Source organism: Dryobates pubescens, chromosome Z (genome assembly GCF_014839835.1).
Source record: "Dryobates pubescens isolate bDryPub1 chromosome Z, bDryPub1.pri, whole genome shotgun sequence".
Lineage (NCBI taxonomy): Eukaryota > Metazoa > Chordata > Aves > Piciformes > Picidae > Dryobates > Dryobates pubescens.
The window spans coordinates 57,741,080-57,756,114 of NC_071657.1; the positions used below are offsets into that span (position 1 = coordinate 57,741,080).

The 15,035-nt window shown below is 41.6% G+C and overlaps 1 protein-coding gene across 1 annotated transcript in view; it reads left to right on the top strand.

Annotated features, from left to right (window-relative positions):
- The window catches only part of ARHGEF28 (Rho guanine nucleotide exchange factor 28), a 113,652-nt gene that overhangs the window by 55,025 nt on the left and 43,592 nt on the right, over window positions 1-15,035 (top strand). The window contains exons 10-15 of the mRNA XM_054177776.1: window positions 3,127-3,271; window positions 7,186-7,297; window positions 11,526-11,565; window positions 12,136-12,259; window positions 13,590-13,722; window positions 14,086-14,141. Of these exons, the coding sequence (XP_054033751.1) occupies window positions 3,127-3,271; window positions 7,186-7,297; window positions 11,526-11,565; window positions 12,136-12,259; window positions 13,590-13,722; window positions 14,086-14,141 (610 nt within the window). The remainder of the gene's footprint in view (window positions 1-3,126; window positions 3,272-7,185; window positions 7,298-11,525; window positions 11,566-12,135; window positions 12,260-13,589; window positions 13,723-14,085; window positions 14,142-15,035) is intronic.

Genomic DNA, 15,035 nt, shown 5'->3' on the forward strand with positions numbered 1-15,035 from the left:
ATAAAAACATTTTTAACCAATATAAGATGTCCTCCAAGTAACTTAATGTTTAATGCAAATTTCGACCTCTTTTTATCATGTATAATATTTAAAAAAAAAAAAAAAGACAATAATCTGTTCTTCACTCTAAGCTTTTCCATTGTGTTATTTTTGTCAAAAAAACCCAGAATTTCACCCTAGTTTTCCTTAGTTAGATTTTCCATTAGGAATATTGTCCAAAATATTTTGAACACTGTGGGAAACCTTCCACTCTTTGCACTGACCTGTATAAGAACCAGTCTGTTCCTGACTGCATGTATTTCTTTTCACCTTTGAAGACACCATGCAGGGTACAGCTCAAGTTTGATAGGTTCAAACTCTTTTCTGCTTTTTTGATGGTATGCAAATATTGCTGTTAGCAGAGGGCAGTTGTTTGAGGGCCCTCCTCCAGATGGCTTAGCTTGTACTGTGAAGTGGTTGGCTTTAGGAATGCAGAGAGCTTTGAAAATGAAACTATACACATGTTTTTAACAATTAGTAAATTTCCTTGACAAAAAAGCTTCACTGGTTCTCTGGATAGGATAGACATGAAACTAATTCCTCCTTGATAGGAGGAAATCTGAAGCTGTCAAGTCTGTGTGAAAACAGTAAGAAAGCAGTACTGTCTGTCTGTTGTTAATTAAAGCGGACAATTACATTTTCTCTGTCTTAGAGTTTCTTAGCAATTATGAAGTCCCACTAGGAGGAATCTTTGAACATATATAAGACAGCTAGTGTCAGACTAAGAGTTGTTCTTTTCTCAAACCTTTTATTTTTTCTAGCTCCAGGAATATAATGTAGATTATAAAAATCATCTTCTACCTCTACCATAAACATTTTTCCCTGCTACAATTCCCACCTTCCTTAAGACCTGCCAGGTACCTATATATGAGCTTTAAGGGCATATGTGAATTTTCAGAGAAATGTGATTGGCTGTAATATGTCAACTGTAAGTGATCCAAATATTACACATAAAACAAGACTATCAGTATGTTACTCCAGTCACACCTTCTTTGAAGTATCTGAGGTGACAGAATTGTAGAACTGTTCATTAGAAAAGACCTTTCAGAATGAGTTGAACCATTATCTAACTCTTCTGAGTCTGGTACTAAACCGTGTCCCTTAGCACCACATCTACGCATCTTTTAAACATCTCCAGGGATGGGAATTCAACCAGCCCCCTGGGGAGCCTATTGCAGTGTTTGAGCACCCTTTCAGTGAAGAAGTTTCTTATAATATCCAATCTAAACCTCTCTTGGTGCAGCTTTAGGCCATTTCCTCTGATCTCTTGTTGGTAGAGAGGAGAGACCAATAGTCACCTTGCTACAATCTCCTTTCAGGTAGTTGTAGAGAGTGGTGAGGTCTCCCCTCAGCCTCCTTTTCTCCAGACTTGCAACCCCAGTGCCCTCAGATGGTCCTCATAAGACTTGTTCTTCAGACTCTTAACCAGCTTTGCTTCCCTTCACTGGACCTACTCCAGGACCTCAATAACTTTTTTGTGTAGTGAGGTCCCCAGCATTGAACACATTACTCAGGGTACTCACCTCAGCAATGCTGAGTACAGGGGGACAATCACTTCTCTGGTCCTCCTTGTCACACTGTTCCTGATACAGGCCAGGATGCTGTCAGTGTTCATGGCCGCCTGAGCACACTGCTGCCTCACATTCAGCCAGCTGTTGATAGCATCCCTAAGCCTTCCTTTGCTGGGCAGCTTTCCAGTCCCGCTTCCCCAGGCTTGTAGTATTGCATGGGGTTGTTGTGACCTAAGTGCAGGACCTGGCATTTGGCCTTGTTGAATCTCATGCAGCTGGCCTCACCCATTTATTCAGCCTGTCCAGGTCCTTTTGTAGAGCCTTCCTACCTTCAAGCAGATCAACACTCCCATTTTAGTGTAATATGCCAACTTACTGATGTGGCAAGAGATTGAAACCAACATTTATGTAACAAAATTCCGTGGGTAAGTTATCCTTGGTAACATGCTTGTCTGTTGACTATACAGGACTTTTTTGCCCCGAATTTTAAAATGTGCTAAGAACTGACATTCAGTTAAATAAGTTGTTTCTGAGATGTCACATGGGCCGTTAGTAGGAAACACTGCAAAAGATAGCCTCCAGAAGTCTAATAAGGAAGTAGTTTTGGACAGTATTGATAGATTTGCCCTTGAACAAAACTGAATTGTAGTGGTGTGTGAAGGAATCTTGGTGTTGTTATTCCTGTTAGGAGCTATGGTTATTTAGAAATACCACACATAATTTAAAGTTTTATGTTGGAAACTCAGAATGTTGTTGCAAGCAGTCAACCGTTCCTTCCAGTCACTCTGATGAAGAGACCAGGAACTTTTGCTGTTAACAGGATGCACCTGGAGAAACCCTAGTACTAAGGCCTAAGAAAACTTACTGCACTCTCCTGCTCAGGAATCCTTGCCAATCAAATATAGTCTGTAGATGTTTGAATTGTTGATTTATTCAGGGATTTTTGATTTTATTTATAGTTATTTATATTTATTTATATATATGTTTTAAAGTTTAGATCTTTCTAAATGATGTCATAAATTGTCTCAAACATTCCATCTCATTAGTTTTCTCTTCCATCCTCCATAAAGTCAAAGGTATAGAAAAAAAAAGAGAAGTCTGTGAATAAGCACACCATTATCTTTCAAATACACAATGCACACAAAATATCCATATATACCCATGTATCTTAATAGTGGAATCCAAACTAGTTGTCTTAATTATTTTTATCATCTACATAGAGAGGCAGATACATGTGTGGAAAAAAAACACCTAATTTTAAGGGGTATGCTGAATATGAGTCTGAAAATTGTCCTCCTGAAGTGGCTGACTGTGGTGGGTGTCTGCATGATTTTGAGCCGTGGAAGCATCTGTAGTGCAGATCCACAAGGCTGTCAGATGAGTCCTGTACAAAGTGACTGAACACCATAACCAGGTGACTGCAAACCTGAGAGTGGACTCAGAGCATGACTAACATGATATAATCATGGTACTTTGTATTACCATTGATCAGAGTATTCAGCAGTATTTGTTGCATTAAGGTTGAGATGGATTGTTACTGGAGTTCTTGCAAATTAAAAGCTATTATCTGTTTCAGTTCAAGTCTCGATGACCTTGAGGTAGACTGCAGAAGTGGAGATGTTTCAGACAGATCCCACATTCACTACCCTCCTCTTGGCTGTTCAGAGGCCATGGCTTGTAGCAGAGATGGATTAGACTCACCTACCAATCTACAGTCCAAGGTATTTGGTGCTGTCTTGGTTTGCTTTGTTTTCCTTTTAAGTACATCACTGAGAACATGTAAGAAATTTCTGTACCTGAAGGGGAAAAATAAGTTCCCAGTTGGCAGTGCCAGTGCCTCCAGAGAGCAGTGTGCACAGGGTTGTGGAGCCAGAGCTCCCCAGTTGTGGCTGGACTGGGTGGCAGCCATGTGAAGGGTCTGTCAGAGATTTTCTGAAAAAGCATAATTTATCAGAAGGAAATAATCTCAGGTTCTTTAGTGAGGAAATGTTTAACCAGCTGTAATTATGTGAAAGGGTAATAGCTTTGTAAAGTACAAAACCAACCCACCTCCTCTTTTAAAATGATTCCCAGAGTCAGGGAAATTCAGATGGCATTTGTGCTTTGACCAGTCCTCTTCATTTCTAAAGTATCCTGGCTACGTTTGTTTTCATTAGACTGTGGTGCTGTATCTGAAATCTTCAGACACATAGAGTTTGGTGGGGTTTGTTTGTTTGTGAGGATTCTTGATCTTTTTTTGTTTTGTTTTTAAAGACTGCTTGCCTCTATAGAGCTTTATCTTCAGCAAATGAAGGGAAGAAGAGTCCAGCACAAACGCTGAATTCTGTCAAGGCTACTTTTAAAAATAATGACATAGGCAGTTTTAGAGGAGGTTCTGTTGAAATGTAAATGATGTATCAAAAATCAGAAGGTTTCCTTTCAGGATCAGAATATCTTTTCATGCACAATAATAAAAAATATCGCAGAGAGAAAAGAGAAATGTGAAATGTGTTTGAGGTACTAAAGTATTAAGATTAAGGGCTTCCTTGGTAAAAGAAGATAGCTTGGTCATCAAATAGGATGGTTTGAAACACGTTTGGCACACCACCTAACTGGAGAAGAATGTAACATTTCTCCCAGTTTCTTAGTCTAACAGGCACCACAAATTATTGCCTGTAATATACAAAAAATTACCCTGGTGGAAGTATGACAGACTAAGAATTCAGATGAAGTCACCAAAAATTTTTCTTCAACTTGAAGCTTTTACAAAGCCAAAAATTTGTGTGAATCATAAATCATGAAACTGTTTTGATTGGAAAAGACCTTTAAGATCATGGAGTCCAACCATTATCTAACTCTACTGAGTCTACTGCTAACCCATGTCCCTCAGCACCACATCTCTGTGTCTTTTAAGTCGCCTCCAGAGGTGGAGAGCCTACTCCAGTCTTTGAGAACTCTTTCAATGAAAATGTTTTTTCTGATAGCCAACCTAAACCTCCCCTGGTGCAACTTGAGGCTGTATCCTCTCATCTATCACTTCTTACTAGGGAGACCAACACTCAGCTTGCTACAGCATCCTTTTATAATTTTTTGATGGACTAAAGACCAGCCAAGAGGTTTCAAAGCTTAATTTTAAGCAAGATCACTTAATGATGTTATGCTGCTTACAAATTTTATCCATTACTAGAAAAATAGCCAATTAAATACATCTAGATAAATATCAGAGTGATTCAATCTATCTGAAAGAGGGCCCAGACAGAACCAAAACATTAATTTATATGTTAGGAAGTAAAAATCTGAGCCCTGCATATGTGTCTTTTGCAAAGCAGTGCCCCAGAACTGGCTTTGAAGGACAGAGTGGATTATCTGAGTATATTTTCTCAATGTAGAGCTATTATCAAAAGAAATAATTTGACTTCTGGGATGGATTCAAAATATCCTAGTGCACGTGGCACTGGTATAATTCCTATTACACGGTGCACCCAAATCCTGGAACTACAAGCAAAAAAACCCAAACCCTCCAGTAAGATAAAAAGTACCACAGGAAAATTAACTGCTTGGAAAACACACCCTGTGTAACAGTTCAGTGCAAGGGTTAAACTGCCTGCTCCCGCAACGGGAAAGTCAGGGGAAGAACAACACGCACAACTCAGGGATGAGATAACAGTTTAATGTAACATAAGATATCATAAGCACAATGCACAATTACCTTAGCTAACAATCTAATTAATTTAGTAATAGAATACATGATTACCTCATCTTGCCTAGCCTATTTGGAGAAGAAGCACAGTGAAATATACAGGGAAAAAAACAGCATGAAACAGGTAAGCCAAACCCAGCAGCTGCCTGACTTGCACTCTTTCCACTGCCATGGCTACTGAAAAGCCAATACCCAAGAAGCCGGAACCCAAAAGCAGCAATTGGAACAGGAAGCCTCCCATGCTGCAATCATAACTTCAAGCCCCATAATACTTTTCTCCAGTTAGAACTTTCATTTTTGAAGCTGGCATGACTGCATCATGGTATGAATAACAGCAGCAGATTCAACTCAATCCATAACACCCTGCAAAGACAGAAGTTCATCCTAATGGTCATCCAAGAGATTGGGAGGGTGATTCAGTCTTTCTTCTTGTGTGCAATACAAAAAAACCAACCTATGACATAGCTATTAACGAGATGTTTAATTCATCAGACAAGCAGCAAATTATATGAGGATAATCAGCCATTGCAACAGGTTAATAGGGGCTAGGCACTGCAAAGCTCGGATCCATCCACAAGCTGGGTACTGCTTCATCACGGAACTTCATCATGGAGGTTAAAGTATTCTCAATCATGCAGAAACTAGATGAGGTGGAGGTGGCCCTACTCAGTCCAAAGGCTCATTGCCATGTGCCACACAACTAGAAAGATACTTCATCAAGGTGTTTCTGTCAAGCTGTGTCCAGAGAATAGCAACAAGGCTGGTGAGAGGCCTTGAGCACAAGCCCTGTGACCGTTTGAGGCTGTGCTTTTAAGAAAGGGACAGTGTTGGAACGCTCTGGCTGAATGTTTTGGTGAAGACAATGAAAACATCGATATTCTAAACGAATTTCATTGGTAGATTGGTAGAATGCAGCTTTAAGTTTTAGTGCAGTTGGAATTTTTCTCAGTTCCAGCCTGTTCTGCCTTTCCAGCCTGTCTGCTTCTGAGCAAACCAGCCGGAATGACCTTGAGATAAGCAAAACTAATCCCTGCATGTGCTTTGAAGCCTAATAAGAACTCTCTTCCTTAAAAACTGCCTTTTTTTTCTCTCTCTAACCCCTTTTTGGGAAAAAGGGAGGTAAGGGGAAAGAGGGGGTAGAGGGGGGAACCCTCCTCTGTGCAGAGGAGGGAAATCTGTTGTGTTATTTTTCTTTGCTGTATATTTCTACATATATTGTAAATACTGTATATATTGTGTATATATAACCTGCATTCCATATATGCTTGTAAATATAGCATTCCTTTGCTTCTCTGACTGAGCTCGCTGTGGAATTTCTTTCTCTGTGGGTGAGGGAGAGCTGGGCCTTCTCTCAATCCACCACAGCCCTACAAGGAGAGGCTGAGGGAGCTGGGATTGTTTAGCCTGGAGAAGAGGAGGCTCAGGGGAGACCTCATTGCTCTCTTCAGTTACCTGAAGGGTGATTGTAGCCAGGAGGGAGTTGGTCTCTTCTCTCAAGCAACCAGCACCAGAACAAGAGGACACAGTCTCAATCTGCACCAGGGGAAGTTTAGGCTCAAGGTGAGGAGAAAGTTCTTCGCTGAGAGAGTTATTCACCATTGGAATGGGCTACCCAGGGAGGTGGTGGAGTCACCGTCCCTGGAGGTGTTCAAGAGGGGACAGGTTGGACTTGATGATCTTTGAGGTCTCTTCCAACCTTGGTGATACTGTGATACCCACAGTTAAAGCTCTTAGGCACCACCAGCTGCATCCTCCACCTTCCAGGACGAAGAGATCCCATACTCCTGTCAGCAGAGCAAACAGCACCACAGGAAGGAGCTACATGGAAAGATGTGCAACAGGTGGTACTCAGAGGGGTGTCTGTCTTTCAAAAAATTCTGTCACTAATTTAATTTGTTTCTATTGCTCATGCATTTGAAAATGACACAGGTTCTAATTTTCTGCCATTTCTTGAAGGAATGCACAGCACCTGGCATTCGGTCTCGCTCCTATTCCTGCTCGACGCCCAAAGGTTCAATAGGAAGACCTTGCATTCCTCAGGACTTTGCCGTTGGGGATTCAAATGAAGGTCAGTGCTTGGGCTTTGCAGCTGCACAGCCTCATCCCGTGGCACCCTGCTTCAGTCCTAGTGCTGATGGCTTTACTCATGTTTGTTCTACAGAATGACCTTGCCAACAGGTGTGGAAGCAGGGTTTAGTTGCCTTTGGGCACCATCATCCCTTCACTCTTCCATCTGCTGCCCCCTCATGCCCTCTCCTGAAACAGCTGATTGATAGTAGGCTGAACATGAGCCAGCAGTGTGCCCAGAGGGCCAATGGCATCCTGGCTTGTATCAGGAACAGTGTGGCCAGCAGGAGCAGGGAGCTCATTCTGCCCCTCTACTCATCACTGGTTAGGCCACACCTTGAGTCCTGTGTCTAGTTCTGGACCCCTCAGTTTAGGAAAGATGTTGACTTGCTGGAACATGTCCAGAGAAGGGCAACAATGCTGGTGAGGGGTTTGGAGCACAAGCCCTATGAGGAGAGGCTGAGGGAGCTGAGGTTCCTTAGCCTGGAGAAGAGGAGGCTCATGGGGAGACCTTATTGCTCTCTACTGAGAGCAACTACCTGAAGGGAGGTTGTAGCCAGCTGGGGGTTGGTCTCTTCTCCCAGGCAACCAGCACCAGAACAAGAGGACACAGTCTCAAGCTGCACCAGGGAAAGTTTCAGCTGGATGTTGGAAAGAAGTTCTTCATAGAAGGAGTGATTGGCCATTGGAATGGGCTGCCCAGGGAGGTTGTAGACACACGGATGTTGGTCTCTTCTCCCAGGCAGCCAGTACCAGAACAAGAGGGCACAGCCTCAGGCTGCGCCAGGGGAGGTTCAGGCTAGATGTTAGGAAAAAGTTCTATACAGAAAGAGTGATTGCCCATTGGAATGGGCTGCCTGGGGAGGTGGTGGAGTTGCCATCATTGGAAGTTTTCAGAAGACTTGATGGGGTGCTTGGTGCCATGGGTTAGTTGTTTAGGTGGGTTGGATTGGTTGATGGGTTGGACGCGATGATCTTGAAGGTCTCTTCCAACCTGTTTTATTCTATGTATGTATTCTATGTATGTATGTGGTGGAGTAAGAGACTGGATGGGGTGCTTGGTTGCATGGTTTAGTTGATTAGGTGGTGTTGGATGATAGGTTGGACTTGATCTCAAAGGTCTTTTCCAACCTGGTCTGGTCTATTCTATTCTATTCTATTCTATTCACAGTTGATCCTCGAGAAGGCACACAAACTGGGAGAGTATTAGTCAGGAAAGGTTTCTTGACCAAGGGCAAGGTCTTTTTGAATGACCCTTATCCTGATTTCCCACTGAGTGCCAGGCAGAGACCATGAGGAGGCTCAGGATGACACAGAAGAGGGGTCTAAGAGGGTGGATGGCCCTAGCTTCCCATAGATCCCAAGGAATGTCTGAAACATAGATGGGCTATTGTCATCTCTGTTGAAATCTCCACAGGTTGATAAGTGAATCCCATCTTCTCACAGAGATGGCTCTGCTAGAAGCTTGTATTTTTTTTCCCCAAATGGTTTCTAATGTACTTTATTTCTAGACACATAGTTTTTTATTTAGAAGGCAACCCACAGCAATAAGGGTATGAGTTATATTTGAAAACCCTTCAAAATGTAAAATACATACTGTGTTTTTTATATAGATCACATCACTTAAAACCACTTTTGTTTAAAGAGACTTGGCATCTGTCTCTATAACCCTGTCCATTGCTGTACTTCCAGCTTGTCTGTGCCACTAGTATATCTTTAGCTTTCAATTGGTCCTGAGCAAGAGGCAGAACATGAGAGTTACAGCAAACCAGATGAGATAGACGTGTTCAAAACCAGGCTGCATGGGGCTTTGAGCAATCTGATCTAGTAAAATATGTCTCTGCCTCTGGCAGGGAATTTGGCTATGTGGTCTTTGAAGATGCTTTCCAACCCAAACTGTTGTGTCATTCTGTGAGATGAATGTGATAACATGAAAAAAGTTGTGGAAATTCTGTTGTTAACAGTGAAGCCTGTTAACAAATTCAAAAGCTGTGAGAAGCTGAGGTGGAGAAAACTGATGGGCAGACATGCAGTGACTGCAGACATCTTTCTGCCTTAAGAAACTATGCTAAGAAGTGCATAGTTGCTTGTGGTTGCTCAAGTTCACAGTAAGATTTTATGTCCCTTTGTGAGAAAGTGTATGTATCTCATCCTGCAGCACACAACTGTATTTTATTTTTCCACATTACTTAATGCATTTGTAACCATTTGTATCCAGTGGATTAGGTGAGAAGTCTGGCAAAACAAGGGAGAAGGAAAATGTATGTCACAGAAGCAGAGAAAGGCAGATCAGCAAAGCCCTGTGGCATGTGTGTAAAGTTAAAACAGGGTTCCTTAGAATTCCTTTCACCCAACTCAAAGGGACTGTTGGAGTCACAGTCTGTTACACTTCAGCCAAACACCATTACATGCTCTGACCTCATCTAGGCTTGGGCCTGTGTCTTGGTCATTTTTTCTCACCTTCTTGGGGATAGTCAATTCTGGACCTCAACCTGTCTTGTAGAGAAGGTGAAGGCCCTTTCCTGCCCACATTTTGGAAGCCAGCTGTTCTTCAGCCTTCACTGCAGATGTGTTTGTTGAGCTGCTAGGAGGAAGGATGGTGGTCTGCTGAGGCTACTGATGGTGCTTTCATTCTTCTAGCACCTTCTGCTTCATGCCTTCCTTGACAGCATTTTGCAACGATGGGAGCATTGAACAGTGCTTAGCAACAGTGGTGATTACTGTGTGAGGTGGGCACAGCTGTTCTCACTTTGAGCAGTTGCATCTGAGTACAGGACTGGTTCAAGGGCTTGGTCCAAGAAACTAGGTCAAATAGCTCATCCTGATCTCTCTGAGCTGTAGTGATATTGTCTCTGTGCAGGTGTCTATGCACTGACAAAATGCCCCTTACCATCTGCCCAGCTGCCTGCTCTTTGAACATCTTGCTCAAGGCGTAGCTCCGCAGGAGGGACGTGCAGCTGACCTTATACATTGCAGTGAAACATAAGGCAAAGCAGATGGATACTGGATAGCAACAGGATGGTCCAGTATGAGAAAAAAGTGACAAATTGCCATCCATTGTTGGTGAAAGCTTTTCAGTATGCTCAGGTTTAAAATGACTACCTGCTTTTATTCAAGAAGCTATTACCTGGCTATAATATTAAAGGATTTGTCCCTGCTCTGTAGATGGTGTGCTCCTGAACAGTGGTCAATCCCTCCTTCAGACTCTTGCACTCTCTAAGTCAGTGTCTCTGCACCACCCTTGTAGTAAGTACTGCAATGCCAGCTCCATGGTGCTGTTTTGCATGAGCCTGTTTTCATCTCCCATGGATACGTTGCCTTCATTTCTTCCAAAAGCATCCTGTGGCACAGTTTGTTCCTGGCAGCTAACTGAAATGCCCTTTTAGTCTTTCTGCTTCTTTGGTAAATATTCTAGCTCTCGCTAACCTGAAATCTGAAGACATGCTGATTCAACAGAGCGTGTTTAAGTCTGTATCTAACTTTAAAGAAGACCTGCTTTCACTTAGGCAGGAGTTCAAGTGTATTTCTGAAGCATAGTTGGAAGCTGCAAAAAAATGTCTGCAGAATGGAATAGCTTCTTATTTTGAAATGGTAGAGGGATCTCTGTCTTTTGTTTGCTGGGTTTTTTTTGTTTGTTCTTCCATAACAACCCTACTGATTTTTTTTTTTCTCTTTTGATTTTTAGACAGTTGGATGGAAAGTGGCTCCTTGAGCCCTCTCTACAGTTCATGGGATGTAAACTTGTTACTGCACATCCTATGCAGTGCATGGACTGGAAATAATCCTCTTTCTGTAGAGGCCTTAATTTTTTTTTATATTACAGCTAAAGCTGTGCAAGACACATAATTGCAGATTTTGGAAGAATTTCATGAAGATGTTTTACAACAAATTACATAAAAAGCAAAATCAATAATGAATCATTCAATCTGGGTTGTTAAGAAAACCAGAAGAAATATTTTTTTTGCTATTCTTTAAACCAGGCTGTCTGCAGAAACTGTCATTCACTGATACCTGTCTCAGTTCTGCCACCTTCTGCCAAAAAAAGGCTCAGTGGGCGATGATCTGACCCTAGAGAGAGCTGCTTCTAATGGGTTTACGGTTTTGCTTTCCTAATTTTCAAATGACATTGCAAGCCCTTAAGCTTATGGCCTCATGGAGGTTGCATATTTCAAATAAATCTGACAACTGTGCAGACTGAGTGCCTGATAACTTTTTTTTATGTCTTGCAGAGCGAGCATACAGCCTACCCGAGCAGTGCCGGGAGAACAGGTATGGGAACAGTTGCTTGCAGGACCTGTGTTTTGAGGTGCTGGGAGCTGATCTGGCCAAGAATGCCACCAAGGGAGCAGAGCAGGCCAGAGCCTGCTGCTGTGGACCCTTTGCAGCAGGGCTTTCAGCAGCAGTTTAGGGGAGCGATTCTTGCTCAGAGAATCTGCAAGTCCACGCTTAGGCCCCGTGCTGAGCTCAGCTTGGCTCTTTGCTATCCTCCACTACGGGGCTTTATTGTGCATCGCTGTGGTGACATGCACAGTAGGGATGGATGTTCTCCCATCCGCTGTAGATTTGTCCAAAACACTGTAATAAAAGCACCTCTGATTTTGTTACAAACCATGGTCTAGGCAAGCTTGTAACACATTACATATTCAGAGCATTCCATGGGCTAGTATGACTCCTTTTTATAAAGATGGAGTAAAGTCTTTTTAGTAATGTCAGCTAAACCCACAATACAACATATGGTTGTAAATGTGAAGTTAAACACCAGTCAAAATCTGCTCTGATTTTTTTGTTTCTTTTTTTTTTCTTCTTCTTTTTTTTTTTAATCACTGGCTTCTGTTTTAGGATACATGAGGAAGAATGGAATAAATACATTGTACCCTCAAAAAATGAGTCTGAAAAATGTAAAGTGAGTCGGACTTTCAGCTTTCTGATGAACAGAATGACCAGCACACGGAATAAGTGCAAGGTAATTTGGCAGTTGTAGCTGTATTAGTATGTATAATGATGTCAGTGTAATTACATTAATTAAAGATGAGAATCTATTTTTTTATGTAAATAGATGTTGTTTATTACAAAACCAAGTAAGTAATAAGAAGAAATGTTTATATTTATTCTTTTAATTTTAAATGGTGTGCATTGTATCCTGTAATGACCTTCATGTTAAAAATGGCCTACCTTTTAAACAGTAGCCTTAGCTGAACAATAGGAAGTGTTTCCCTTGCCATTTTTTTAAATGTTATTCATAATCTGATGATTTATCTGAAGTTTAAAGGTATTGAATCGCCTTAAAAAACAATTTTCTCTGTTGAATGAATCTAGAGGTATGGGCTGGTTCTTGCAATTAGTCTTGTGTAATTGAGGCTGTAACTTCTCCATTGGCATGTCATCAGTTGAATTTGCCTTAGTTTAAGTTAATAAGACTTCCTGCATGAGTAAGAGCTGCTTAGTGTTACAGAGATGCAGATTTGAAGCCCTCACAGTCGAACAAATGTACTGTGGAAGGTGGATTATAACATTTGTGGTTTAATGTTGAGACATCTGAAATTTAGAACAAAAGCATCAATTAGCAGCTTGAGAGTTAGATTTGGTTTCCAGAACCTTTTCAGTTTTGAAGGCTTTCTAGTATTCCCTCCTGTGCCCTAGGATATCCTAGGGTATGAAGATGGTTGCCTGAGGCAATACCTCCAACAGTGGCAGAACTGGCTTTGAACATGTATGTCTGGTCTGGCAGCCATACATTAACCTGTGCCTGTGTAGTCTTCTAAAGAATTAACTACAAGGGCTGCTCAGAAGTGTATACTCACAGCACTGGGAGTACTGTAAAAATAAACAGACTTTATTAAATTTGTTATCAGTCATTAAAAATACAAATTATTTCTAATTTCGGCTAAGAACAAATTGCCTAAATTGACATAACTGCAGAGGCATGAGCTTGCCTATGTGCCTCAGGGAGATAAGTGCATTTATGTTTATGCATGCAGTAAGTCAGTAACACTTCCTTTTTGCAGCTTTATAAGCGTATTTCTTCCAGTCTTCCTTGATAATGATTGCTGGTTTACCTGACAGTGATAGCAATACCTGTATCATTTTAGAACTTCAACAATGCTGGTTGTAATAATTTAGTATACTGTCAAAAATTCCTCAGGTCAGGGAACAGATGTTTTAGAGTAATTTGCTCTTGAAAGGGGGTGTTACAGTGTTTTTAAGATTGAGTCAATCTTCCTTCTTTTATAATGTTATTTTTATTTTTCCTTCCCCTCCCTGCTGTTTTCCTGCCTCTGCCATTGGGGATGAAGACAAGAAATAAAGATGCCAAAGATAAAGAGAAACCGAACAGGCACAATTTTATAAATGGAACTTTTTCCGGAGTTACTCCATGTATGGCCTGTGAAAAGGCCCTCCTAGGAAAAGAGTCACTGCAGTGCTCTAGTAAGTAGGTGCTGGCTTTTTGCATGCAAATTTATAAAGTGCTCTGAATCCTGCTTTGAAATCCTGCTTCACTGTTTTGTGTCAAAAAGAAATTTTTCCCAGACTTGGATTTACATCCAATTTATGTAATGAGCCAAGGTTGGCAAGGGACAGGGATGAAGGATGGAAGGTGACAACTTCAGAAGGAACATGGTCATCTTCCAGCTTCAGTGCATTAGGCAAAAGCTTCTTCTAAGCCAGGGGCTGTAACTTCAAAGCTTCCTCAGGGCCACTTTAGTAAGGAGGAGAGAAAAAGGTGAGGCCTCAGGGTACAATTTTCTGCAGGCTGAGGACCCTGTTCAGTGCCAGTGCTTTCTCTTTCAGATTGCAATGTGATTGTGCATAAGAGCTGCAAGGAATGTGCTCCTGTTTGCACCAAGGTAATTTCCTATACTGCACCATTTTTACTAGAGGGTGTCTGCTTTCCTAGGGGTCTGGAAACATGAAAGAATAAAGAAAGTACACAAAGCCTGCCCAGATCAAGTGTCTGTATGGGCTTCAAGGGTGTTTAAATGTCTAATATGAGCAACAGAGCAAGCACTGTGCTTGAACTGCACTTTTCAGAAGGGGGTCAAAAGTGAGTTCAAAGAGATACTTGTGTTTTCGAAGAGCTGCAAGATCAAATAGCAAAATGATATGTCTGGAGCAATGCAAAAGAAATTAAGAAGAAAGGTTTCTCAAAAACTTAGATAGTCCCTGCTGTAGAAGGGAAAAATCTCATGTTTGAAATAATAGAAAGAAGACAGGGAATGCACTTTGGGAGGTGACCTAGTCCATGTCCTCATCCAGAGGCAGGCTAACTTTTAGGTATTGACTTGGGCAGATGTTTGTTTGACCTGTTCTGGAAAATCTCTGGAGGAGGAAACTCCATAGCCTGCCTAGGCAGTCACTTCAGGTTTTCAGCTGGTGCTTTGGACAGGGCAAAATCAGCACTAGAGCAGATGGTTTCTGTGTTGTTTTAAGTGGGATTACATGCATGGTGAGGTTATCATGACAAAGACCTAATTTCCAAAACCAGCAGTGTAAGGCTTTTGCCCTCACCAAATAAAACAAGACTTGCAGAGAAGTGTGCCACAAGTAATTTTTTCAAATTATGGGAGTGTATCTTTCTGATAGAACTGGGCTTTGTATGATGTTGACTTGCAGGCAGAACATGTTTTCACACAGATCTTCAGCATAAACAAGGCTTAAACTGATGTTTGTATTTATTTTGGTTATTACTGTCACATCATAGACTTGCAGAAGTTTCTGGGCAACTTCAGGGCATTAGGACA